Raw genomic sequence first — 26,626 nt, 5'->3', positions numbered from 1 at the left:
CCAATTTCCCTCCAATCAGAGTCAGAGAATCCTATGACATCACACTGACCTCACAGCTCCTCCTTCAAATATCCCTCTATCCGACTCTTTATTTCTGGTGTTCTTAGGATGTGGGCTGAACCCCAGGCCTCCTTACTTTCAAAGTAGGGATGTTGGACCTGCATTATATGTAATATCAGAAACCTCAGCATGAAGTGGGGTTTAAATAAAAAAGAGACCTGACCAGTGAGGTGAGGAGGATTCTGGGAATGTCTTTTGATTTTACTATTTGTGTTCAAATCTAGAGTTTTCCTCCTGTGAAGTCTGGAGATCATATGACCATCACATTGCCTCCACCTCCCTCCCTGATAGAATTGGGACATAAAAAGAAGGTTCTAGAAGTCACCAGAGGGATCATCGAGCTGCTGACAGGAGAGGTGAGCGGTGCTGGAAAGGACGTCATGATGGAGAATCAGCCTCCCCTCACATCACCGGGTAAGAGGAGACTTTATTGTAAAGGAGAGAGCAGTACGGAGGATCCACCTAGATCCCCCATCATCCGATAAACACATAGAAACAATGTATTCAGTCAGTGTGTGTGTTTCCTACAGATGGATCCAGTAATGGGAACCCACCAGAGAGATGTCCCCGTCCTCCGTATTCCCGGGATTCCACACAGGAAGATCACACCATCCCCCACCATCATCAGGTAGATGAGGAACAATCACTGATAGTATCATTAGGATCTGTACATTATCTGCATTGTTACCATTGATGTCATTTTTATTATATCTTCAGAGTGGGAACCTGAGAGATTCTAAAGTTGAGGTTAAAGAAGAGATAAAAGAGGAGGATGGGGTGATGGAGGAGTCAGAGTTTCTAAAGGAATGCAAAGATCTGTATCAGGACACCATGGAGGAGTCATCCAGCTACAGAAACCCACCAGAGAGATGTCCCCGTCCTCTGTATTCCCGGGATTCCACACAGGAAGGTCACACCATCCCTCAATGTTACAAGGTTGGTGGATTGGAGCATCTACAACATGGACTTCTGGAGAGGATGTGTTTTTATTTTTATATATAAAATTACAATATAAAAGCTTATATCTTCCAGATGATATTCTCTCTCATTTTCTTTGTTTAGAGTGGAGATCCAATCGATATAGAATTTGAGGTTAAAGCAGAAGAAGAAGAGACGTATGTGAGGGATGATCAGCAGTCTATGGAGGAGGATGGAATAACGGGGACATTTATAGAGGAGGACACTCCTACAGAGATCAGCACAGGTGGGTCATTAACACTAAATACATTCCTCCACCCATACTGCTCACTGATTGGTCCAGAGTAGAGCAAGGACTGGGTGATATCAGCCTGTAATCCCCTGGTCACTTTCCTGAGCTGTGTTCCCCGTCCTGTATTCCTGTATTTCTCTCGGATAATCTTCCTTCTCTGTGCTGCAGACACAATTTATGTATCTAGACTGGATTTATGGGGATTCTGAGGTTCAGCTGGCAGCAAAACACCATAGACGCTGCTTGACCTAGACACCTGGGGTATGTACCTTGGGTCTTCTGCCCCATGTCCGGGTCTACCAAGATCTCTGACAGAACAATTCTCTCTTGCTCTGTTATTTTCTGACTGTGCCGGGTGGAGGGATAAGTCTGTATAGTCTCACACCCAAGTCACTGAGTGCAGTCTCAGGAGGTGGGAGGCAGCAGTGTGGGACCTCTGCAACTGATTATTGAACACAAATATTTTGACTCTTGACCTCTGCACTATATACTTTATGTTGTACATTACATACTCCTGACCCCGACACTATATATTCTTTGTTGTACATTACATACCCCTGCACTATATACTCTATGTTGTACATTACATTCTCTTGACCCCTGCATTATATACTCTATGTTGTACATTACATTCTCCTGACCCCTGCACTATATACTCTATGTTGTACATTACATTCTCCTGACCCCTGCACTATATACTCTATGTTGTACATTACATAGTCCTGACTTCTGCTCCCCTCTACCCACTGCGATATATACACATAATATGGATTCTCTTTTGTTACACCCATTTCCTACCAGCTGGACATTTTATATCTGATGATTTATTTGTAATGAATCTTTATTTAGTTTCAACAAGAAAACAGAGAAAAATGAGACAACTACATTGGAAGTATGAGGGAAGGGTGTTAGCCAAACAGTGCCACAACCCAGGGGGGTACAAAAGTGCAACGTGGTACATAACTCTATGAAAAAGGAGCAGCAATTTGCAACAGGAAAATAATGCAATACCCACATTCGGCAGACAATAGAGGGCGGTCTGCCGGAAGCCATGAGCCGCAGTCAGTCATTAACAACTCCAAGTGTGGGGGGCCAACAGCCTCCATCAGACCACCCCCAGCGCGGTGCCCCCACCCGTTGCCCCCCGACACACCCAACCACCCAAAGCGGGCGGAGGGGGGGTATATGGCAACAGATCAGGACCTCACGAGAGGACAGCACAACCTTCCGGCCAGCTCAATGGCCTAAAGGGGCCAGAGGAGCGGGAGATGCAACATAGCTAGCTCCAGCAGTCCGCCCAGCATATTCTTAAAGTCACCCACCAGCTGTACGTGGGGGAGGAAACCAAAGGAGGAATCAAACAGAAGGGGGAAAAAAAAGAAGGAAAGGGGGGAGGAAAGAAGGAGAGCGAGGGGATAGGGAAGAAACATAGGGAAAAGAAAGCGAGGAAGAGGGTCGTACCTGCCAGAATCCAGATCGCCACCAGCACCATGCCCCCATAAGGTCCCCCCGTCCATCTGAAGGCAAAGACACCCTACGGGAAGGAGCTTAAGGGCTGGGCCGGGGAAGGGCTGCCATGGACGGGTCAGCTAACACTAACCGGTCATGATCAAGGCTCGCGGGTAGCGCGTTCGGGTCACCTGAGTAATCAAGCCATGGTCTCTACCTCGAGTCGTTGCGCTCCCTTGTCCCCTGACATCCAGCAACCCTGTCCTCTGCATCTCTTATACTGTCTACCATCCACCGCCACTCCGACCTGCCCGGGACCTGCGGCCGCTTCCAATAAATCGGGATCAATCTCCTAGCAGCATTAAGGAGATGAGGCAGTAGGCTACGTCTATAGCAGCTGAGCGGCATACAGGGCACGTGCAGGAGAAAGTGGAGGGGGTTGAAGGGCACATCCAGGTCCAGGATAGACCTGATCTGTCCCTGGATATCGCACCAAAATGGGGCAATTACCGGGCACTCCCACCACAAGTGTAGTAGTGTACCAACACCGCCACAGTTCCGCCAGCATGCAGAGGAGGTAGAGGGATAGATGCGGGACAAGTCAGCCGGTACCCGGTACCAATGCGTCAGGAGCTTGTAATACGTTTCTTGCTTCTTGGAGTCTACTGAGCTCGAATGAGTTTGTTGGTAGAGACAAGAAAGTTGGGCGTCAGAGAGCTGCATTCCCAGGTCCCGCTCCCATAGTCGAACACAGATGGGCGCAGAAACAGAGGACGCAGCACCTAACAATTGGTAAACCATATGAGGGATGGGAGCGTCCTGGATGAACAGACGTTCAAAAGGCTTAAGAGAGGTCTGGGAGTGGATGGTAAGGCCATGAACAGCAAAGAAATGGTGGAGCTGCATATATTTCCAAAAGTTTAAAGGGGACCCGCCGTGGCGTGTTTTTAATACGTCGTAAGACAGGAGCTTTACCGCGTTCCATAAATTTACCGCAACTAGCATTGCCATCATCCACCCAGGGGTCAAAAAAGGCCATCTGTTCCCCAGGAGGGAAATCAAAGGTAGCCCCCAAGGGGGGCCAACGGGGAAACAGGGTACAAGGTCCAGGAGCTTATTCACTCGGTTCCACACCGCAAGCGCGTGGACCGTAAGGGGAGACACGTTGTCTGACAGCCCCCGGTACTCCCGGGAAAGCCAAGGGGCATAGGATAGATTCCTGCCCACCATAAACTTTTCAAGCGGGACCCAGAGCTTGGAGTGGGTATGGAAGCGCCAGTTGAGGATGCGCTGAAGGACAATTGCGCGATAATAGCGTTGAACGTCCAGAAAGGCCGAGACCTCTCAAATGTTTAGGGCGCTTCAGGGTAGCCAGGGCAATGTGGGGGCGTTTACCATTCCAGACAATTCCCGTAATCAGGCCATCCGGAAGTCGGAAAAGGCTACGAGGCAGGGGGATAGGTAGCATCTGCAGGTAGAACAACACCCTGGGGAGGATATTCATCTTAATAATATTAACCCTCCCTAACCAAGTAAAGGCCGTCTTGGTCCAATGTAAGAGGTCCTGTTTAATGTACGCAAAGAGGCGGGGGTAGTTGGCCGCTTAAAGTGTGTCAAAACGGTCCGTAAGTTGTACACCTAGGTATGTCAGAGAGGAGGTGGTCCACGTAAAGGGAAAGGCGGCCCGCAGGGAACCAGACAAGGATGCGGGCACACAGATGGGGAGAATCTCAGATTTGCCAAGATTAATCTTAAAGTTAGAGACATGGCTAAAGCGCTCAAGCTCTCGCATCAGGACTGGTAAAGAAAGCAGGGGGTCGGTAAGGTGGAACAAGATGTCGTCAGCATAAGCCGAGAGCTTATGTTCCGTCGTACCGACTCGCACACCTCTAATGTCGCCATTCGCCCGGAGCTTGGCCAAAAAGGGCTCCAAGACCAGGGCGAAAAGAAGGGGCGAGAGAGGGCATCCCTGTCTGGTACTGTTCCGGATCCTGAACCCGGCGGAAAGGCAGCCATTAACACGGACCCTAGCGCTGGGGTCTCTATACATTGCCATGATCCAGGTTAGCATGTGTGGACCCAGGCCCAGCGACTCCAGAACACCCCGCAGATAAGTCCAGTCCACCCGATCAAACGCCTTTTCGGCGTCGGTTGAGAGGATCAGATATGGCGGCAAGTCAGGATGGGAGGTGGCCCAATAGACTAACTGTACCGCCCGAATAGCGTTATCCAGAGCCTCCCTGCCGGTAATGAAACCAGTCTGGTCGAGGTGGATAACCTGGGGCATAAGGTGTTTCAAGCGATTTACAAGGAGTTTAGCCAAAATTTTGATATCCACGTTAAGCAATGAGATGGGACGGTAGCTTTGTGGTACCGTTGGATCCTTATTGGCCTTCAGGATCACCGTAATATGGGCCATCAAGGCCTGCGAGGGTATCTCCCCACCTGTGGCCAATGAGTTAAATTAGTCACACATGGGCTGCTGTAGAAGAGGGAGGAAGGTTTTGTAATAGGCCTTTGTATAGCCGTCAGGGCCAGGGCTTTTGCCATTAGGCAGGGAGAGGATCGTGCATTCCAGTTCGTCCAGCGTAGTGGGAGAGTCAAGGTCAGAGCGCTGTTCCGTGGACAAGGAGGGGACAACATGATCAGAGAGATAATCTCTGATTGCCGTCAACTTAGCAGCTTGGGAGTCTGCTGTAGTGGAACCTGACCAGTCATAAAGGTCCGCATAATAGGTGCGAAACAGGTCTGCAATCTCTGAGGGCTTAAAAACTGGGCCGCCCGATGGGGAGTACAGCTTGTGCACACACATCTGGGCACGTTTCTGACACAGGGCCGGGCAAGCGTGCAGCCGCATTTGTTGTCTTGTTCGTAAAACTTGTGAGATACGTGGCGCAGGCGAGCTCGGGTATGTCTGTCCAAGTGGCAAGAAAAAAGGAGGCGCAAGTAGAGCAGTTTCGTCAGTGCGTCAGGGGCACCAGTCTGCTTGTGAGTAAATTCAGCCTGTTGTAAAGAGGTCAGCACTCGGTGGAAGTCTGCCTGGCGCTCACGCTTAGGCTTAGCTCCTAGGGAGACGAGCTCCCCTCGCACCACCTCTTTATGCGCTTCTTATATCAGTCCCCCACCCAGATCCTCAGACGCATTCTCCGCAAAGTAGCGCCGCAGGACCTCCGAGACCCTGGTGACCGCCTGCGAGTCATCCAACAAGTTTTCATTCAGCCTCCAGGTCCAGGACCGAGAGGAACCAGAAGGTAAGGCAAGCTCCAACACAATCGGGGCATGATCGGAGATCGTGATGTTACCAATGGACGACCGCAGGAGGAACTCCAGGGTGGGGTGATCAATGTAAATAACATCAATCCTCGTATACACCTCATGCAGAGAAGAGAAGTAACTAAAGTACTTTTCATGGGGATGTAAAATCCGCCAGGAGTCCACGAGGAGATGGGACTGGAGAGTTTTACGGTAGCGCTTTAGAAAGGGGAATGAGTGGGAGGAGCGACCATGAGGGGTATCAAGGAGAGTATCAAAACAGACACTGAAGTCACCGCCAACGATCAGGGAGCCTTCCCTGAAGGAAGCCAGGCGCTCAAGTATCGCATCTATAAAAGTAAGCTGACCTGTGCAAGGTGCATAAATAGAGGCGAACGTATACATACCCATGATCGTGCCTTTCAGGAACACATAGCAGCCATGTTGGTCCGTCAAGTGATCAGTAGGCTGAAAAGGACAGGCTCTGTGGATAGCAATGGCCATGCCCCTAGATTTACTAATCGGGGATGGACTGTGGAACAACTGAGTGAACAGGTGAGTGGGGAGCTTCGGAAGAGACTGAGGGGTAAAGTGGGTCTCCTGCAGGAGAACCACCTGTGCTTTGAGCTTTTTCAGCTCCCACCACAAGCGGTTACGTTTATGAGGAGAGCACAGACCACGGACATTATAAGATATTACCTTAAATAACGCCATCAGTAGACCAGTGGGGGCTGATTGACGGAAGCATCCAGACTGGCAGGCACGACAGGAGTCAGGGAGAGAAAGGGAAAGAACAAAAGCAAAAAGATGTTAAGACATGGAAAGACATGGAAACAAAAGTGCATGACACAGAAAATATATATAAGCCACAGTAAGTGGCAAACATTGCTCACCTTTAGGTGAAAAAATACCTAAGGTTTTGGCCAAGGGTGTAAGCCCAAGGGGGGGGCAGGAGCCATCGTCCAACAAAGGGGACTAAATAACCCGTAAAGGTAGGGCCTACTGGGGGGTATCGTGGGCCAACCACGGAGAGGGGGGAGACACGGCTTCCAAAAATAGGGGAGGGGAACAAGGGAGGACACCCACACCCGCCAGCCCAGCCCAAGGAGAAAGTGCATCCAAACCCCGGGACCCTAGAAGGGGTCTAGGCCAATCAGACCAAAAGTCCCAACCAGTCCCCTCCAGCATCAGTCTAAGGCACCAAAAACAGGGGTCATAACAGGGGGGCTAGGGGGGAGATCAGCAGGGGTAAAGAGCTTCAGTCACAGCGGAGGAGCTGAGGAAAAAGTGCAGAGGGCCAACAGTTCCATCGGTCAGGGATCTTCAGCCCGGGCTGCTGATGCCGGTGCGCCCGAAGAGCGCGGGCGATTCCGCTTGCGTTTGTTAGCGAGAGACTGACTGCCAGGGCTGAGGAAGAGTCATCGCTGAGAGGTCAGAGAAAGTTCTCCAGTCGGGGAAGTCCACAGGGTCCAGGTCCAGGGTAGACAGGAACTCAGGGAGATCATCCTTGGTGCGGAGGGTAGTGGAGACCCCATTCCTAGAAGCCTGAAGATAAAAAGGGAAACCCCAGCGGTAGGTGAGATCAGCAGCATGGAGGGATTCCAGGAGGGGGCGCAGGGCCCTGCGCTGCATCAGCGTGAGGCGTGACAAATCTTGGTAGAAATATAAGCGGGCACCATCAAATTCAAAAAAGGCTTTATTCCGCATTTTACGCATGATGCTGTCCTTGAGAGTGAACTTGTGGAGCTTGCAAATTATATCACGTGGGTTGTCCACATCTTGTGATGGAGGTTGCAAGGCCCTATGAGCCCTGTCAATTTCTATAGGGGCAGTGGCAGGGAGTTCCAGGATGGCCCGGAAGACATCAACCAGGGTGGGAATGATGTCCTTCGGCGCTTATACCGTTTATGCTGCGATTCTCAAAGTCATCAAGCTGACATAATAGGGCCTCAATCTTCCTGTCCTGGTCCAGTTTCCACCCTGTTAATGAACCTGTCTAAATCAGCTTTAGTAGGCAAGGCCCAAATGTGTTTCCTAAAAATCTCCATCCCCCAGAATATCAGCAACATCAGAGCCCCCCTCGCCGGACTCTGGGGAGGGGGGGACGTGGAGGCGATCGGTGTACTCATGGATCGCTGCGGGGAGAGTCCTGGATCAGTACTCCACGATGGGCTTGCCTCATGGTGTGGAGAGGCCGGGGCCATCTTGGATGTCCAGGCTTCCCTGCCGCGGGTCTCCAGAAAAAAGGATGGAAGGCGCCCCTGCTTGGAGCGATCGGGCCACGGAGGTTGCGAGGCAGTCCGGCGGCATTGGGACATCACTGGGTGAGTGCTGAGAGCCGGGGGATCCCGGGTTGCTGTGAGATAGAGGCGGCGGGTATGGAGCTCAAGCACCATGCGTCCTCACTCCTTCATAGTCAGGCCCTATATCTGATAAATTGATTGGAGGACAGACTTTTACATGGTGATAATAATGTGATAACATCCTCCAACTTTGGAACCTTAAACAGAAAGTGATAATGAGGGAGGAGTCAGTAACCCAATGATAGTGGTCTTCAGGATCAGGCCAGTCTTCATCTTGGTTGTTCTCCCCCCATCCTCACTCACTGACCTCTGGTGGGGCTCAGCCCCACTGTTATTCATGACTAAATCATGGACTAAATAAGGAAGTGCGGGACTTCTTGTGTTAGGAAGATGGCAATGAGTGATAGAGGGGGATGGGACACTCGTCCTATAATCCCATCATCACTGTCACTCCTATAAAAGACAGTTCTCGATGTTTCCTCACTCTCTGACTAAGGTCCATGAATAAAGAAATGAACTGGTAGGAGATCAGAGGACCCATTTGCTAGTTACCTTGGGGGGGGGGGGGGGATTGTAAGATCCTCGAGGGAAAGCTGTCTCATGTGGGCGGAGTCCTGGTTTAGGGGAACCAATCTGCTGATGTCTAGTAATAATCTTTGTATTTCTATTTTAGTAGATGGACGGGAGATGAGGAAAACCTCAGAGGATTGTCTCACATTGTCTCCAGACTGTAAAGTAGAAGATGAGGACATCACACAGTATAGTCCAGGAAAAAACCCGGCTACCACAAGGTCGCACACTGGTGAGAAGCCGTATTCCTGTCCTGATTGTGGGAAAGGGTTTTCAGGGAAGTCCACTCTTTCCAAGCATCAGAGATCTCACACTGGTGAGAAGCCGTATTCCTGTCCTGAGTGTGGGAAATGTTTTGCACAGAAGTCCCATCTTTCCAGACATCAGAGATCTCACACGGGGGAGAAGTCGTATTCCTGCCCTGAGTGCAGGAAATGTTTTTCAGTAAAGTACCAACTTTTTCGACATCAGAGATCTCACACAGTCGAGAAGCCGTATTCCTGCCCTGAGTGTGGGAAATGTTTTTCACAGAAATCCACTCTTTCCATGCATCAGAGATTGCACACTGGTGAGAAGCCGTATTCCTGTCCTGAGTGCGGGAAATGTTTTTCAGTGAAGTCTGATCTGTCCAAGCATCAGAGATCGCACACTGGTGAGAAGCCGTATTCCTGTCCTGAGTGTGAGAAATGTTTTTCAGTGAAGTCCAGTCTTTCCATACATCAGAGATTGCACACAGGTGAGAAGCCGTATTCCTGCCCTGAGTGCGGGAAATGTTTTTCAGTAAAGTACAAACTTTACATACATCAGATATCTCACACAGTCGAGAAGCCGTATTCCTGCCCTGAGTGCAGGAAATGTTTTTCAGTAAAGTACCAACTTTCTCGACATCAGAGATCTCACACAGTCGGAAAGCCATATTCCTGCCCTGAATGTGGAAAATGTTATTCACGGAAATCCACTCTTTCGATGCATCAGAGATCGCACACTGGCACTGGTGAGAAGCCGTATTCCTGTCCTGAGTGTGGAAAATCTTTTTCATGCAAGTCCGCTCTTTCCACACATCAGAGATCACACACTGGTGAGAAGCCATATTTCTGTCCTGAGTGCGGGAAATGTTTTTCAGATAAGTCCAATCTTTCCAGACATCAGAGATCGCACACTGGCACTGGTGAGAAGCCGTATTCCTGTCCTGAGTGTGAGAAATGTTTTTCAGATAAGTCCAATCTTTCCAGACATCAGAGATCGCACACTGGTGAGAAGCCGTATTCCTGTCCTGAGTGCGGGAAATGTTTTTCAGTGAAGTCTGATCTTTCCAAGCATCAGAGATCGCACACTGGTGAGAAGCCGTATTCCTGTCCTGAGTGCGGGAAATGTTTTTCAGTGAAGTCTGATCTTTCCAAGCATCAGAGATCGCACACTGGTGAGAAGCCGTATTCCTGTCCTGAGTGTGGGAAATGTTTTTCAGTGAAGTCCAGTCTTTCCATACATCAGAGATTGCACACAGGTGAGAAGCCGTATTCCTGCCCTGAGTGCGGGAAATGTTTTTCAGTAAAGTACAAACTTTACATACATCAGATATCTCACACAGTCGAGAAGCCGTATTCCTGCCCTGAGTGCAGGAAATGTTTTTCAGTAAAGTACCAACTTTCTCGACATCAGAGATCTCACATAGTCGGAAAGCCATATTCCTGCCCTGAATGTGGAAAATGTTATTCACGGAAATCCACTCTTTCGATGCATCAGAGATCGCACACTGGCACTGGTGAGAAGCCGTATTCCTGTCCTGAGTGTGGAAAATCTTTTTCATGCAAGTCCGCTCTTTCCACACATCAGAGATCACACACTGGTGAGAAGCCGTATTTCTGTCCTGAGTGCGGGAAATGTTTTTCAGATAAGTCCAATCTTTCCAGACATCAGAGATCGCACACTGGCACTGGTGAGAAGCCGTATTCCTGTCCTGAGTGTGGGAAATGTTTTTCAAGCAAGTCATATCTTTCCACACATCAGAGATCTCACACTGGTGAGAAGCCGTACTCCTGTCCTGAGTGCGGGAAATGTTTTTCATTGAAGTCCAATCTTTCCACACATCAGAAACTGCACACTGGTGAGAAGCCTTATTCCTGTCCTGAATGTGGGAAATGTTTTTCAAGCAAGTCATATTTTTCCACACATCAGAGATCGCACACGGGTGAGAAGCCGCATTCCTGTCCTGAGTGCGGGAAATGTTTTTCAGAGATGTCCGCTCTTTCCACACATCAGAGATCGCACACGAGTGAGAAGCTGCATTCCTGTGCTGAGTGTGGGAAATGTTTTACACAGAAGTCCAATCTTTACAAACATCAGAGATCTCACACGGGGGAGAAGCCATATTCCTGTCCTGAGTGAGGGAATTGTTCCTCACTGAAGTCCTGTCTTCCTGTACTTCAGGGGTCTCACACAACCCTGGAGGTGTATTAGTGCCTTGAGTGCGGGAAATGTCTTCTATATGAATGTTGGTGGACATGTGGGGAAGAAGCACATCTGTTATACACCGCAGATATACTCCATGGCTGATCTTCATTATGTAAGAAACCCTTCATAAAGAGATCAGAGATCACCAAAGACATGGATGAAGTGTTGTCCTATTGGACGTATTGGTGGGCGGGTCTGGTGCTGGGCAGCTGTGCGGGATGTCAGGAGCTTCCTTTGGTATCCAGAAGTCATATCAGCGGGGTAGTGTTAAGGCACACATATGTAGAGGATCCATGCCTGGAGAGTGGGCCCTGCCATCGGAGGCCATTTGCATTGGCTGGGAGCCCAGCTGTTAGCGGGTGGCCATTAAGTGTTAGACACGTGAAATTCGTTTTGCTGCGAATACTAATTCCGACAAATTTTTGGTTATTCCTAGATTCCGATGTATCCAAATCTCCATATGAAATTGTAATGAATTTTGTTGAAATCTGTTAAAATTTGTTTTGTTTATTCATTTTCTAACGAATTGCAACTTTTCAGAACGATTCGAATTCAGATCAGTCAAAATACGATCGACCGATGCAAATTCTGCGTGAAGAAATAGCTGGTTGTTAAGCAGCAAGCCGGGAAGCCGGCCGCCCGCATCCTTACCAACCATGACTCATCAGCTGTCAACCGCTTCCCCACTTACAGATGAATGTAAAGAATAGAATGCCGTCATTGCCCAGCAATAGAAAAAAACGGCGTGCTCCCCCCCCCCCCAAAGTCCATACCAGGTCCTTCGGGGATCAAAATTAAAAAAAAAAAAAAAAAAAACAGCGTGGGTTCTCCCCTAAAATCCATACCAGACCCTTTATCCCATCTTACAGCCTGGCAGGTCAGGAAAGTGGGAGGGGCGAGCGAGGCCCGCCCCTCCTTAACCATACAAGGCCACTCATCCTCAACATGGGGGGGTGGGTGCTTTGGGAAAGCTCTGCCCCTGCACCTCACCCCAAAGCACCTTGTCCCCATGTTGATGGGGAAAGGGGCCTCTTCCCCACAACCATGGCCTTTGTTTGTGGGGGTCTGCCGGCAGGGAGCTTGTCATCATCTGAAAGCCCCTTTTACCAAGGGGGCCCCCAGAACCCGCCCTCCCCCCATTGTGAATGAGTATCGGGAACATAGTACCTGTACCTATTCACCAGAAAAATGTCAAAAAGTAATATAAACACACACACAATTTTCTCCTAATCATGCCCAACCCAGATATAGCAGTTGTGTTCCTGCCTCTGGGATCCGGGTCGCCCTGCGGATGCATCGATTGCCCTGTGGAAGAGGTCCGGGACACGTGAGTATGTTTGGCTTGAGGTCAGCAGAAGGGAGCAGACGCCATGCGGGCTGCTAGGGAGTAACCAAAAGGAAAACATATGTAGGGGACTCTGCTCTCTGGGTGATCGATGTGCATTGCAGCATCTTATCAAAGTTTGGTGCAGTTGCCTACCTTTGTCTTCTGTTTGTTGAAGCAAGGTTACCTTCTGTGTAGCGGTACCCCCGCAGGAGCCGCTTGGATATTGATTTGCCCGGGCCTCCCACTGAGTACTCCACAGCCAGATACAGGGTATTTTCACACAGCCAGGTGCACACTCTTCCGCTCGTTGTCTCCAATGACCAGTCTAGGGGATGTGTTTTTATGTTTTATTTGGAGAACTTGGATAGGAGAAGAAAAACCAGAGCTATCATGAGAGTCCCAACATCCTATCTGTTCAGAGAAATGGGAACCTACAGATGTTCACAAGGAACCACTGTCATATGTGTGGACTTTAAGGGCACAGCATGAGACAGATAACAACTACATGAATTTATCCTAAAATAACATTTATTGATTTATCTAAAACCAGATCTCAATAAAATGAGGAAACTGACCCCAAACTGAGCTCAGCTCGTACACAGGAGATCAATGTCTCCTACTAATTTCACTCATGTACATCATACATATATAAGGATAAGTTGGTATATATCGTGTAGGTATAGATATTTCCTCTCTTCTCTTAGATGTAACATTTAGTGACGGCCATGTACTTTATTACTGAATATATCTTATTACTATAACAATCTCCTTACTATATGGATTTTATTGTGTCAGATTTTTTTGTATACATGTCTGCATCATATTTGTTACTGATGTCAACATTTGTATCAATTACTGTATATATAATAAATGACTACGTTCAGATTCTATTTTTGTATATCTTAGTTGGTGACCTGCCTCATTTAAAGTCCCACGACCTCTGTTTTCTGTTTGCATTAACCATTAGGAATGGAGGCACGTCACTGTGTTTGCTTCGGATCATATTCCTCTATCTTTGTCTATTCACTGGTCAACGCATTTCGCACAAGGCTTCTTCAGGACTATGAAGATGTACAGACAGTTTTCTCTTAAAATAAAAAGACTCGATATTAGTGTTTCATAAACGTAGAACATAATCTGTATTTATGTACATCATAATAAATACAAACATGACTTACTAGCACACGGCCTTCCTTCAAACCCCCAACAAATTAACCCGACCTGTGGCGGACACAGGGGGGAAAAAATCAGATCAAAATGTGTTGTATATACAGGTATCTGTCCTGATGATCCTAGGTACAAGATAAAATATACAGTATCAAAAGTAAGTACACCCTCTAATTTTTGTAAATATTTTATTCTATCTTTTCATGTGACAACACTGAAGAAATGACACTTTGCTACAATGTAAAGTAGTGAGTGTACAGCTTGTATAACAGTGTAAATTTGCTGTCCCCTCAAAATAACTCAACACACAGCCATTAATGTCTTAACCGCTGCCAACAAAAGTGGGTACACCCCTAAGTGAAAATGTCCAAATTAGGCCCAATTAGCTATTTTCTCTCCCCGGTGTCATGTGACTCGTTAGTGTTACAAGGTCTCAGGTGTGAATGGGGAGCAGGTGTGGTAAATTTGGTGTTATTGCTCTCACTCTCTTACTGGTCACTGAAAGTTCCACATGGCACCTCATGGCAAAGAACTCTCTGAGGATTTGAAAAAAATAATTGTTGCTCTACATAAAGATGGCCTAGGCTATAAGAAGATTGCCAAGACCCTGAAACTGAGCTGCAGCACAGTGGCCTGGACCATACAGCGGTTTAACAGGACAGGTTCCACTCAGAACAGGCCTCGCCATGATCGACCAAAGAAGTTGAGTGCACGGGCTCAGCGTCATATCCAAAGGTTGTCTTTGAAAAATAGACGCATGAGTGCTGCCAAGCATTGCTCAAGAGTTTGAAGGGGTGGGGGGTCAGCCTGTCAGTGCTCAGACCATAAGCCGCACACTGTATCAAATTGGTCTGCATGGCCATCCCAGAAGGAAACCTCTTCTAAAGATGATGCACAAGAAAGTGCGCAAACAGTTTGCTAAAAACAACTAAGGACATGGATTACTGGAACCGTGTCCTGTGGTCTGATGAGACCAAGATAAACTTATTTGGTTCAGACGTGTGTGGAGGCAACCAGGTGAGGAGTAAAAAGACAAGTGTGTCTTACCTACAGTCAAGCATGGTGGTGGGAGTGTCATGGTCTGGGGCTGCATGAGTGCTGCCGGCACTGGGCAGCTACAGTTTATTGAGGGAACCATGAATGCCAACATGTACTGTGACATACTGAAGCAGAGTATGATCCCCTCCCTTCGGAGACTGGGCCGTAGAGCAGTATTGCAACATGACAACGACCCCAAACACACCTCCAAGATGACCACTGCCTTGCTAGAGAAGCTGAGGATGAAGGTGATAAACTGGGCAGGCATGTCTTCACACCTAAACCCTATTGAGCATCTGTGGGGCATCCTCAAACGGAAGGTGGAGGAGCGCAAGGTCTCTAACATCCACCAGCTCTGTGACGTCATCATGGAAGAGTGGAAGAGGACTCCAGTGGCAGCCTGTGAAGCTCTGGTGAACTCCATGCCCAAGAGGGGAAAATAATGGTGGCCACACAAAATATTTACACTTTGGGCCAAATTTGGACACTTTAACTTAGGGGCGTACTCACTTTTGTTGCCAGCAGTTTAGACATTAATGGCTGTGTGTTGAGTTATTTTGAGGGAACAGCAAATTTACACTGTTATACAAGCTGTACACTCACTACTTTACATTGTAGCAAAGTGTAATTTCTTCGGTGTTGTCACGTGAAAAGATAGAATAAAATATTTACAAAAATGTGAGGGGTGTACTTACTTTTGTGAGATACTGTATATGTGTAGTAGTTTGATCTTAGACATACAAATTCTTATACAAGAAGGCGGGATATAAACTAAACTTTATAGAAAACCGACAGCCTGCAACACGGTTTTACATGCCAATAGTTTTCATCCAAACCCCCCCGTACATAGTATACCCTACTCCCAGTATCTTAGATTGCATCGAATCTGTTTGAACGACGAAGATTTTAAACGGGAGGCGGACTCCCTTCGAAAGAGATTGCTTATTAGAGGTTATTCGCGGACTACACTGCGAAAAGCTTATAATAGGGCTTATAAGCCCAAAAGAGAGGAAGTTATGTTCCGAGGCCTGAAACAACCAAAAACAGAAAAAGTCAGTTTACTAACACCTTATACTAGACAACATACACAAATTAGAAAAATACTTCAACATCATTGGTACAGACATCCATGCTCTCATCTGCCAGGACTCCACCCACTGTCCAATATACTCCATGGCTATTGGATCAGTGTGAAACATCAAGACAGCATGAGCTGTGTCCCTGTTAGGCAGAGAAACCAACAACTCTATCCACTCATTCTAGCACCTACCTAGGAGGGCACTACATCTGTATGGCAGGGTCTGTTTGATTATTCACCTGCTGGGACGGTGCTCTGATGTGAGAAGCTTCAGTGTCAGTATTCCTTTAGCAGTAATTAACCCCTTACGGGTTTTTCTCACCCAGCAATCAAACAATTGTTACACTGTCTTTTTTGACAGCTTAGGAGACTTTAGCAGCCGTAGTTTGAATTGTGAATTTTTTTTTAAATGACTACATAGCTAGAGTAGCAATTATATATGTTATAATATTTTTTTCTTAACAATATGGAGTTCTCCTTTGCACCGTGTCTGTTTATCATGGATTTATTTCTTACTGTGACAGGTCCTTGTGCCGCTGCAGCCATATCCCTCTATGCTGTGGCTGCTCTATGCAGGTTATAGCTGGAGGGGGCAGCGTCTTCCTTACTGATACTGTTCCTGGATTGTCAGCCCTTCTGCAGGCTTCATAAAGCTGGTGTATGGGAAGCTGACTAATGGACACTTTCTATTAAACCTCTCCAGATCTGCATGTATTATGCACACCGTAGACTGGGCCTTTGGTGCTTGACAGGCAAAACCCGGTATAAATTTCCTGCTTTGTTCAGGCATCCAGGGAGGAAGATGACCCCTACCAACAGGTTGCCACAGGTAGTCAAGACACTGAAAAGGAGTCTGTTACATCTCTCCCTGTGCAAGGAGTCTCAACTCTGACAATGTCAAGCTTTTCCCTTACAGGATCAGTCAACTGACCAATGTAACCCTCTTCAAACAATTCCTAATAGGAAGATGAAGATGGTCTATAAGCAGGTTTTTGTACCTCCCTTCCTACAGAGTTACCTGCAATGCAAGTATTTTTAGCACTTCCAAAGGAGCGTGTTGCCTTTTTTCCCTATGATGTTTAAGATAGAAAGCTCATGCTAGAAGAGTGGTGCAAATTGAACAGAAGGGCAGAGCAGCAAAATCTATCTATGGTTATCACCTTGCAGCACTGGGTTGTTCAGTTCAAACAACCCAGCGGCACACTGACCACCAGTATACAGGGGTACACTGACCACCAGCATACAGGGGGCACACTGACCGCCAGCATACAGGGGCACACTGACCACCAGAATACAGGGGCACACTGACCACCAGCATACAGGGGCACACTGGCCTCCTGCATACAGGGGGCACACTGACCGCCAGCATACAGGGGCACACTGACTGCCAGCATACAGGGGAACACTGACCTCCAGCATACAGGGGGTACACTGACCGCCAGCATACAGGGGGTACACTGACCGCCAGCATAAAGGGGGCACACTGACTGCCAGCATACAGGGGGTACACTGACCGCCAGCATACAGGGGGCACACTAACCTCCAGTATACAGGGGCACACTAACCTCCAGTATACAGGGGCACACTGACCACCAGCATACAGGGGGCACACTGACCGCCAGCATACAGGGGTATACTGACCGCCAGCATACAGGGGAACACTGACCTCCAGCATACAGGGGGCACACTGACCTCCAGCATACAGGGGGCACACTGACCTCCAGGATACAGGGGTATACTGACTGCCAGTATACAGGGGGCACACTGACCTCCAGCATACATGGGGCACACTGACCACCAGCATACAGGGGGCACACTGACCGGCAGCATACAGGGGGCACACTGACCTCCAGCATACAGGGGGCATACTGACCACCAGCATACAGGGTGTACACTGACCTCCAGCATACAGGGGGCACACTGACCATCAATATGCAGGGCCACTGGTTACCGCTACACAGAGGACATAACAAATCAAGTAAAACAACTACCATGCAACTAAAAAAAATCTCAAAAGCAATAAGAGAATCTTGTTAGCCGGTTCCCTCATCTAACTTGCAATAATAAAAAGCCAAAAATGCATCACTGCCCTACACTTCATCTATAATATTTTACAAATGGACTTATAAGCGCAATGGTAACACCTATACATGAATATCCAGTGCAAATCCACCAATGTATTACAACATAGTAGTGATGGTGTCACTCCCTCTGCAAAAATATTTAGAGAAATTGCAGAGCTTCAATGTGCAAATAATGGTGAAACCCCCACATACAATAATAATAACAGAGATAATAATCACCCCGCGTATTAGAATATAGCAGTGATGGTGTCACCCTCTCTGCAAAAGGGAAGAAATATGGCAGAGCTGCAATGTGCAAATAGTGGTGAGACCCCCTGATATATAATCATAATACAATGTACGATTGATGTGCATATTTTATTATTATGATTATATACAGTGCTTTGCGAAAGTATTTGGCCCCCTTGAACTTTTCGACCTTTTGCCACATTTCAGGCTTCAAACATAAAGATATAAAACTGTAATTTTTTGTGAAGAATCAACAACAAGTGGGACACAATCATGAAGTGGAATGAAATGTATTAGATATTTCAAACTTTTTTAACAAATAAAAAACTGAAAAATTGGGCGTGCAAAATTATTCAGCCCCCTTAAGTTAATACTTTGTAGCGCCACCTTTTGCTGCGATTACAGCTGTAAGTCACTTGGGGTATGTCTCTATCAGTTTTGCACATCGAGAGACTGAAATTTTTGCCCATTCCTCCTTGCAAAACAGCTTGAGCTCAGTGAGGTTGGATGGAGAGCGTTTGTGAACAGCAGTTTTCAGTTCTTTCCACAGATTCTCGATTGGATTCAGGTCTGGACTTTGACTTGGCCATTCTAACACCTGGATATGTTTATTTGTGAACCATTCCATTGTAGATTTTGCTTTATGTTTTGGATCATTGTCTTGTTGGAAGACAAATCTCCGTCCCAGTCTCAGGTCTTTTGCAGACTCCATCAGGTTTTCTTCCAGAATGGTCCTGTATTTGGCTCCATCCATCTTCCCATCAATGTTAACCATCTTCCCTGTCCCTGCTGAAGAAAAGGAGGCCCAAACCATGATGCTGCCACCACCATGTTTGACAGTGGGGGATGGTGTGTTCAGAGTGATGAGCTGTGTTGCTTTTACGCCAAACATAACATTTTGAATTGTTGCCAAAAAGTTTGATTTTGGTTTCATCTGACCAGAGCACCTTCTTCCACATGTTTGGTGTCTATCAGGTGGCTTGTGGCAAACTTTAAACGACACTTTTTATGGATATCTTTAAGAAATGGCTTTCTTCTTGCCACTCTTCCATAAAGGCCAGATTTGTGCAGTATACGACTGATTGTTGTCCTATGGACAGAGTCTCCCACCTCAGCTGTAGATCTCTGCAGTTCATCCAGAGTGATCATGGGCCTCTTGGCTGCATCTCTGATCAGTCTTCTCCTTGTATGAGCTGAAAGTTTAGAGGGACGGCCAGATCTTTTGCAGTGGTCTGATACTCCTTCCATTTCAATATTATCGCTTGCACAGTGCTCCTTGGGATGTTTAAAGCTTGGGAAATCTTTTTGTATCCAAATCCAGCTTTAAACTTCTCCACAACAGTATCTCGGACCTGCCTGGTGTGTTCCTTGTTCTTCATGATGCTCTCTGCGCTTTAAACGGACCTCTGAGACTATCACAGTGCAGGCATTTATACGGAGACTTGATTACACACAGGTGGATTCTATTTATCATCATTAGTCATTTAGGTCAACATTGGATCATTCAGAGATCCTCACTGAACTTCTGGAGAGAGTTTGCTGCACTGAAAGTAAAGGGGCTGAATAATTTTGCACGCCCAATTTTTTCCGGGATATTTCTCGGCCCTTTTTTTAAATATTGGTACCACGTTGGCTTTTTTCCAATCAGCTGGCACCATACCCGTCTGTAGACTATCTGTAAAGATGAAGAATAATGGTCTGGTCCCATCAGTTGTAAAAAAACAATGTAACTGCCTATGGAGATTTTTAAGTACCGTACTTTGTCGCCATTCTACGGGTGTGCGCCAATTTAAAGCATGACATATTAGGTATCTATTTACTCAGCATAACATCATCTTTCACAATATACAAAAAAAAATTGAGGTTTGGGTTAACGTGTTTTGTTAATGAATTAAAGTGTATTTTTCCTCCCAAAAATTGCATTTTTCCCTCAAAAATTGCGTTTTCAAAACTGCTGCGCAAATACCATGTGACATAAAAAATTTAAACTATCCCCATTTTTTTCTCTAGGGTCTCTGCTAAAAAAATGTATAATGTTTGGAGGTTCTAAGTTGTTTTCTAGCAAGAAATACTGATACTGATTGGAAGAAGATCAAGGGAGAACACCCTGAAGGCCAGTCCTGAAAAGTTACCTGTTAGAGCAAATAACCAAAACATCACCGGCTACAATCATCGTAAGTACACTAAGGACAAAAATCCCAATATGGTCCACAATGTGGTGACCTGACTTCTCTCAGATGGAATGCACAGACAGGAAGTGATGTCGTTACAGACAGGAAGTGCTGTAGTTACAGACAGGAAGTGATGTCAGGTATACATTGAACGTTTCAGAGTGAGCCGTGAGTTGGGAGGAATTGGAGAGGAGATGTAGCTGGAAGTGGCAGCAGAGGAGGTAATAAGATCTTATTTTATATTTGTAATCTTTAGTTACCTAAAGAAAATGTCCTCCTTCCTTTTTGCCGCTGGGGGAACAGAAACAGAGGAACACATAACACTGAGGATCTCTTTCTGGTCCCCCGGTGAAAAAATAAAAGCATGAACGCACAGCGCACTTCCCAACAGCAAAACTTTCTCCAGCTCTACTGCAGCGCCCCCACCAGACAGATCCGAGATATCCACAATTTATCTGGGTGAGAAGCAGAGCTCATGGTGACTTGGACACTCCTGTCAAGAAACATTCAGCAGAACGCCCCCCCAACTAACATTAATCCCTTCCTCTGCCTGAATACCAACTGGACCCCCAGATCTATATATGCTAGATGACCGGGAACCCAACCGTGTCTGTGCCACCTATTCTCTGCATGTATCAGAAGACACCAGACACGGCTACCTGCCCCATCTAATACCGCTTTCCCCCACCCCTCACCCCCATCCAACACCGCTGTCCCCACTCCTCACCCCCATCCAACACCGCTGTCCCTACTCCTCACCCCCCATCTAACACTGCTGTCCCCCACCCCTCACCCCCATCCAACACCGCTGTCCCCACTCCTCACCCCCATATAACACTGCTGTCCCCACTCCTCACCCCCATCTAACACTGCTGTCCCCCACTCCTCACCCCCCAACTAACACTGCTATTCCCACTCCACACCCCCCACCTAACACTTCTGTCCCCACTCCTCACCCCCCATCTAACACTGCTGTCCCCCACTCCTCACCCCCATCTAACACTGCTGTCCTCACTCCTCACCCCCATCTAGCACTGCTGTCCCCACTCCTCACCCCCATCTAACACTGCTGTCCCCCATTCCTTACTCCCAATCTAACCCTGTTGTTCCCCTCTCTTCACCCCCCATCTAACACCGCTATCCCCCATTCCTCACCCACCATCTAACACCGCTGTCCCCACTTCTCACCCTCCATCTTACACCGTTATCCACCATTCCTCACCCCCCATGTAACACCCCAGGACCGGCCCTACAATGGGTCCCAGTGGGTCCATTGGACCCAGGCGGCAGATGAGCAGGGGCGGCCGCTGTAGAAGAAAAAAAAATCATTGCTGGGACTCGTCTCGGAGACTAGTATTCAAATTGGCTGGTCTGGCCGCCGTCTCTGTCTCGGCTCCTGTCTGAGTGTCACGGTCACTCACCTCCTATGCTGCAGTGTTGACTGGCCAAGCCGAGGCGAGCGGCAATGCGGCTGTCGGTTGGTTGTGTAGGTGGGCGGGCTTGTGGGGCGGAGCCAGTGTAAGAGAGCGGCGGACTCGGCGGAACAGCTTTCCAGGCACCAGTCAGCAACAGAACCACTTGACTTAAGGCAAGAGGCCCAGCCCAGATCATCCTCGAATTGCAGTGTGCACTCAGGGCTTTCCAGGAAGAGGTAAGGTAGAAGTAGGAAAATGCAATACAGCCGGGGTGTTTTTTTTAATTTTACAAATCCTTTGTTACAAAGGATTTGTAAAATGAAAAAAAAAACACCCCAGCTGTATTGCATTTTCCTACTTCTATCTTGCAGTTTTCCTTGAAATAGTTATGTGTGTTCCAGGCTATAACTATATAACTGAGAGCTTATGTGGATGATGCTATGGATGTAGCCTAGGGACAAGGAGCCCCCAGTGGAGTCTACAAAGGCTTTGGATGGGCTCCTTGTCTCTAGGCTACATCCATAGCATCATCCACATAAGCTCTCATAAGTTATAACATACGTTATATAGTTATAACCTGGAACACACATAACTATTTCAAGGAAAACTGCAAGATAGAAGTAGGAAAATGCAATACAGCTGGGGTGTTTTTTTTTTTTTACAAATTCTTTGTAGATTCCACTGGGGGCTCCTTGTCCCTATGCTCCATAGCCAGGGCCGACGCTCCCCCTAGGCAAACTAGGCAGCCGCCTAGGGCGCACTACCTTCTAGGGGTGCACTGTTGCCTAGGGTAGGATGACCCGACGTTTCAGAGGACATTCTCCGGACTGAGGACACTGTCCCCGGCCCAAATCTGTCCCTGGTTTTGTCCCCGATTTGCAGGGCCGATCCTGGGTGGGTGCACTGTGAGCTGGGGCAGAGGGGGCGCACAGGGCCGCCCTGTCATAGGTTCCGCTGAGCCTATTGGGCTGCCTCCAAAAGGGGGGGGGGTGAGGGCGAGCGCCGCCTGATTAAACAGAGCAGGGTTCTTCTGCTTTCCCAGAGCGGCCGCTGTAATGTGAAGTCCTGCCTCCTGGACCGCTACCAACCTATGATAGACAGCACACTGGTGACGTCTATCATAGGAGCCAGTCCAGGAAGTTGGACTTCACATTACAGCGGCCACGCCGGGTAAGCAGAAGAACTCTGCTCTGTGTAATCAGACGGTGCTCTAATCCCCATACACTAGTAACTCTGCATTGGATGGGGGCACTGGACACTCTGCATTGGATGGGGGCACTGGACACTCCGCATTGGATGGGGGCACTGGACACTGTGCATTGGATGGGGGCACTGGACACTCTGCATTGGATGGAGGCACTGGACACTCTGCATTGGATGGAGGCACTGGACACTCTGCATTGGATGGGGGCACTGGACACTGTGCATTGGATGGGGGCACTGGACACTCTGCATTGGATGGAGGCACTGGACACTCTGCATTGGATGGAGGCACTGGACACTCTGCATTGGATGGAGGCACTGGACACTCTGCATTGGATGGAGGCACTGGACACTGTGCATTGGATGGGGGCACTGGACACTCTGCATTGGATGGAGGCACTGGACACTCTGCATTGGATGGAGGCACTGGTCAGGCCGGTAAACTGGTAAATATAATATATACAAAAGTAGCAGTGTTGTGTGATCCCCAATATTGATATTACTGATATTTAATATTGGGGATCAGATAACAAAAGACCGCTGCTTTTGTATATATTATATTTACTGCTGACATATAATATTGGGAAATGGCCCGGGCTGGGGATCACACAGGACTGCTGCTTATATTACAATTTACTGCTGATATATAATATTGGGGATCAGATAACACAAGACTGCTGCTTTTGTATATATTATATTTACTGCTAATATAATGTCAGCAGTAAATATAATTTATACAAAAGCAGCAGGCTTGTGTGATCCCCAATATTATATATCAGCAGTAAATTGTAATATAAGCAGCAGTCTTGTGTGATCCCCAGCCCAGGCCATTTCCCAATATTATATATCATCTGTAAATATAGTATACTGTATATACAATAGCAGCAGTCTTGTGTGACAGTAAGAGAATTATTTTCTTGGGGGGCGCAGGTAAATGGTGTTGCCTAGGGCGCAAAATATTCTAGCACCGGACCTGTCCATAGCATTCACATAAGCTCTCACAGTTATATAGACGCCAGTGTGTTTTGATGTGTGCACAAATGTGTGTGTGTGTGTGCGCAGATATATAATCTATCCTGCTCCCTGCATGAGATTACTGCCGTCTTAAATATAGGTTTATATAATACTCCTAATTGCTAATTATTAACAATTCCAAGATTTGGTGTCATAATGGGTTCATAGAACATTTAATGGTGGGGCATTGGGCAGGGGTGAGGGGGGGCATTGGGTGGAGCTTGGGCGGTACTTACTTTTAAATTTGGGAGGAGCTTGGGCGGGACTTACTTTAAAATGTGGGAGGGAGTTATCAAATTTACCTTTGGGCTGAAGCCCCTAGTCTTTTTCCCACCTAGCAACGCCCCTGCCCGCAGCCCTGCAGGGCACTGTGGCACTATAGACAGTAGAAAGCCTGGTGCGCTCATCTGCCCAGTGTCTACTGCTCTGTCCTGCTCCTGCTGTCACTCCGTACACACTCACACCCATCTGACTGCTTTCATAGTCCTATAGAATGTGGGGGTCTCTTGGAGGGCATGAATTTTTTTTTTGGGGGGGGGGCAGCATTTCATTTTCGGACCCAGGCAGCACAATGTCTTGGGCCAGCCCTGCCTCACCCCTCATCTAACACTGTTATTCACCTCTCTTCACTCCCCTTCCCACAATGCTCACCTATATTCCACAACCCCCAAGGAAACTGTTGTATATAACATTGCAGATCTCCACTCCTCAAACCCCATATTTGACACTTCTGTCCCCCACTCTTCACCCAGACCCAATGCTGCCACCTTGCTTTCTCTCGCTGGTCACATGACATCAGTCTTATCTCTATTAAAGCGTAACTCCACTCTTGTTGAGAAAAAAAACATTCCCCTCTGGGTGATCTCTGTACATTGCAGGGATTTTAACAAACTTTATTGCAGATTCCTACCTTTTGTTATTCTGAAGAAATCATTGTTTGCTCCCTGTGCCTCTGAGTGGGTGAAATGGGAGTGGTTTCATAATCATCTCTCAGCTGTGGCAGCTGCAGGGCTCTAATGAGGAAAGCTGCTGGGCCTGCATCCCTTTTGACGTGTTCCTATTGGGAGTATCTCACCAAAATGACATTTTTGTTGCAGGGGATGCCACAAATCTGACTTGTATCTTAGGCAGACTTCTGGGAAAATCAGTGAGCCAATCACAGAAACAGGAAATTATGTTTCTGGGGGTGTGGTCTGTACACATTGTGTGTACAGAGCAGCTCCAGGCGGCCATATTGCATTTTCATGAAAGTTACAACATCTGCAGATTAAAAAGGAAAGGTCATTTTAATAACATTCAATTACAATATGATTTGTGTCGCAATTGTATACACTGTATTGTTTTTTCTTTATTTGCTGATTTTTTTTCCCCACGAAAGTGGAGTTACCCTTTAATAAAACACAGACCTGACTGGAGAGGTGAGGAGGATTCTGGGAGGTCACATGACATCTCTCTTATCTCTATTAATAAAACAGAGACCTGACCGGAGAGGTGAGGAGGATTCTGGGAGGTCACATGACATCACTTTTTTGTTTTTATTTAAATAAAAATTTAAAATTTTATTAATTTTCAAAAACAGAAAATAAAAATACATTTCTAATCTTACTAAAACCCTTACCCAGAAACCCTTCTCCCCAGATCCCTCCCACTTCCCATTCCACTCGGTAATACTCATCTAGTCGTCTATTTTACCACCTCCCTTTCTTCTTATTCTACCCATATTCCACCCTCATACTCTAATCCATCCAGATTTCTAAATATTTACTCGTCTTCTTGAACTCTGCTCACTTAACCCACTTGTTTGAGGAACTCTCCGTCTGGTCTTCCTGTCTGCTTCCCATGTATTCCATATTGTATATTCAACTCTTTTATACCAATCTCTGATCGTAAGACTTTTTACGTTTTAGCCAATTTTTTGGAATTGCCCCTTTTGTTGCGTTCAATAAGTTGGGACTATCGTGCTTTTATACTGTTTTTTTTTATTTACCAGTTTTGTAAAATAAGCAAACCTATGAGTCATTAGTAATATCTATACCTGTAATTTCCTCAATGTATTGTTGAACCTCCTGCCTTATCCCTATTAATAAAACACAGACCTGACCAGAGAGGTGAGGAGGATTCTGGGAGGTCACATGACATCACTCTTACCTCTATAAATAAAACACAGACCTGACTGGAGAGGTGAGGAGGATTCTCAGAAGATTCTTAGAAGGACACAAGGATCTCTACAAGGATGTCATGATGAAGAATCAGCCGCCCCTCACATCACCGGGTAAGAGGAGACTTTATTGTAAAGGAGAGAGCAGTACGGAGGATCCACCTAGATCCCCCATCATCTGATAAACACATAGAAACAATGTATTCAGTCACTGTGTGTGTTTCCTACAGATGGATCCAGTAATGGGAACCCACCAGAGAGATGTCCCCGTCCTCTGTATTCCTGGGATTCCACACAGGAAGGTCACACCATCCCCCACCATCATCAGGTAGGTGAAGATGGAAGTCGAGATCGTAAAAGTGATCTGACTGTATGAAAATATATTCCACTTTTAGGTATAAGGTTATTTGTGCTCACATTTTTAAGAAACCATCCCCTGCTCTTTTGT

The 26,626-nt window shown here is 47.1% G+C and overlaps 1 protein-coding gene across 1 annotated transcript in view; it reads left to right on the top strand.

Moving 5' to 3' along the window:
• The window catches only part of LOC309543576 (uncharacterized protein), a gene marked incomplete at its 5' end in the record, with an annotated part of 185,377 nt that overhangs the window by 28,568 nt on the left and 130,183 nt on the right, over positions 1-26,626 (top strand). Inside the window, 7 exon segments of the mRNA XM_082276041.1 lie at positions 778-996; positions 1,123-1,264; positions 8,948-9,113; positions 9,225-9,504; positions 9,757-10,341; positions 10,462-11,223; position 11,225. Of these exon segments, the coding sequence (XP_082132167.1) occupies positions 778-996; positions 1,123-1,264; positions 8,948-9,113; positions 9,225-9,504; positions 9,757-10,341; positions 10,462-11,223; position 11,225 (2,155 nt within the window).

Source organism: Pelophylax lessonae (genome assembly GCF_965119305.1).
Source record: "Pelophylax lessonae genome assembly, contig: HAP1_SCAFFOLD_232, whole genome shotgun sequence".
In the NCBI taxonomy this organism is placed as follows: Eukaryota; Metazoa; Chordata; class Amphibia; order Anura; family Ranidae; genus Pelophylax; species Pelophylax lessonae.
The sequence above is the reverse complement of the archived record's forward strand: the minus strand, read 5'-3'. Positions and strand labels throughout refer to the sequence as shown.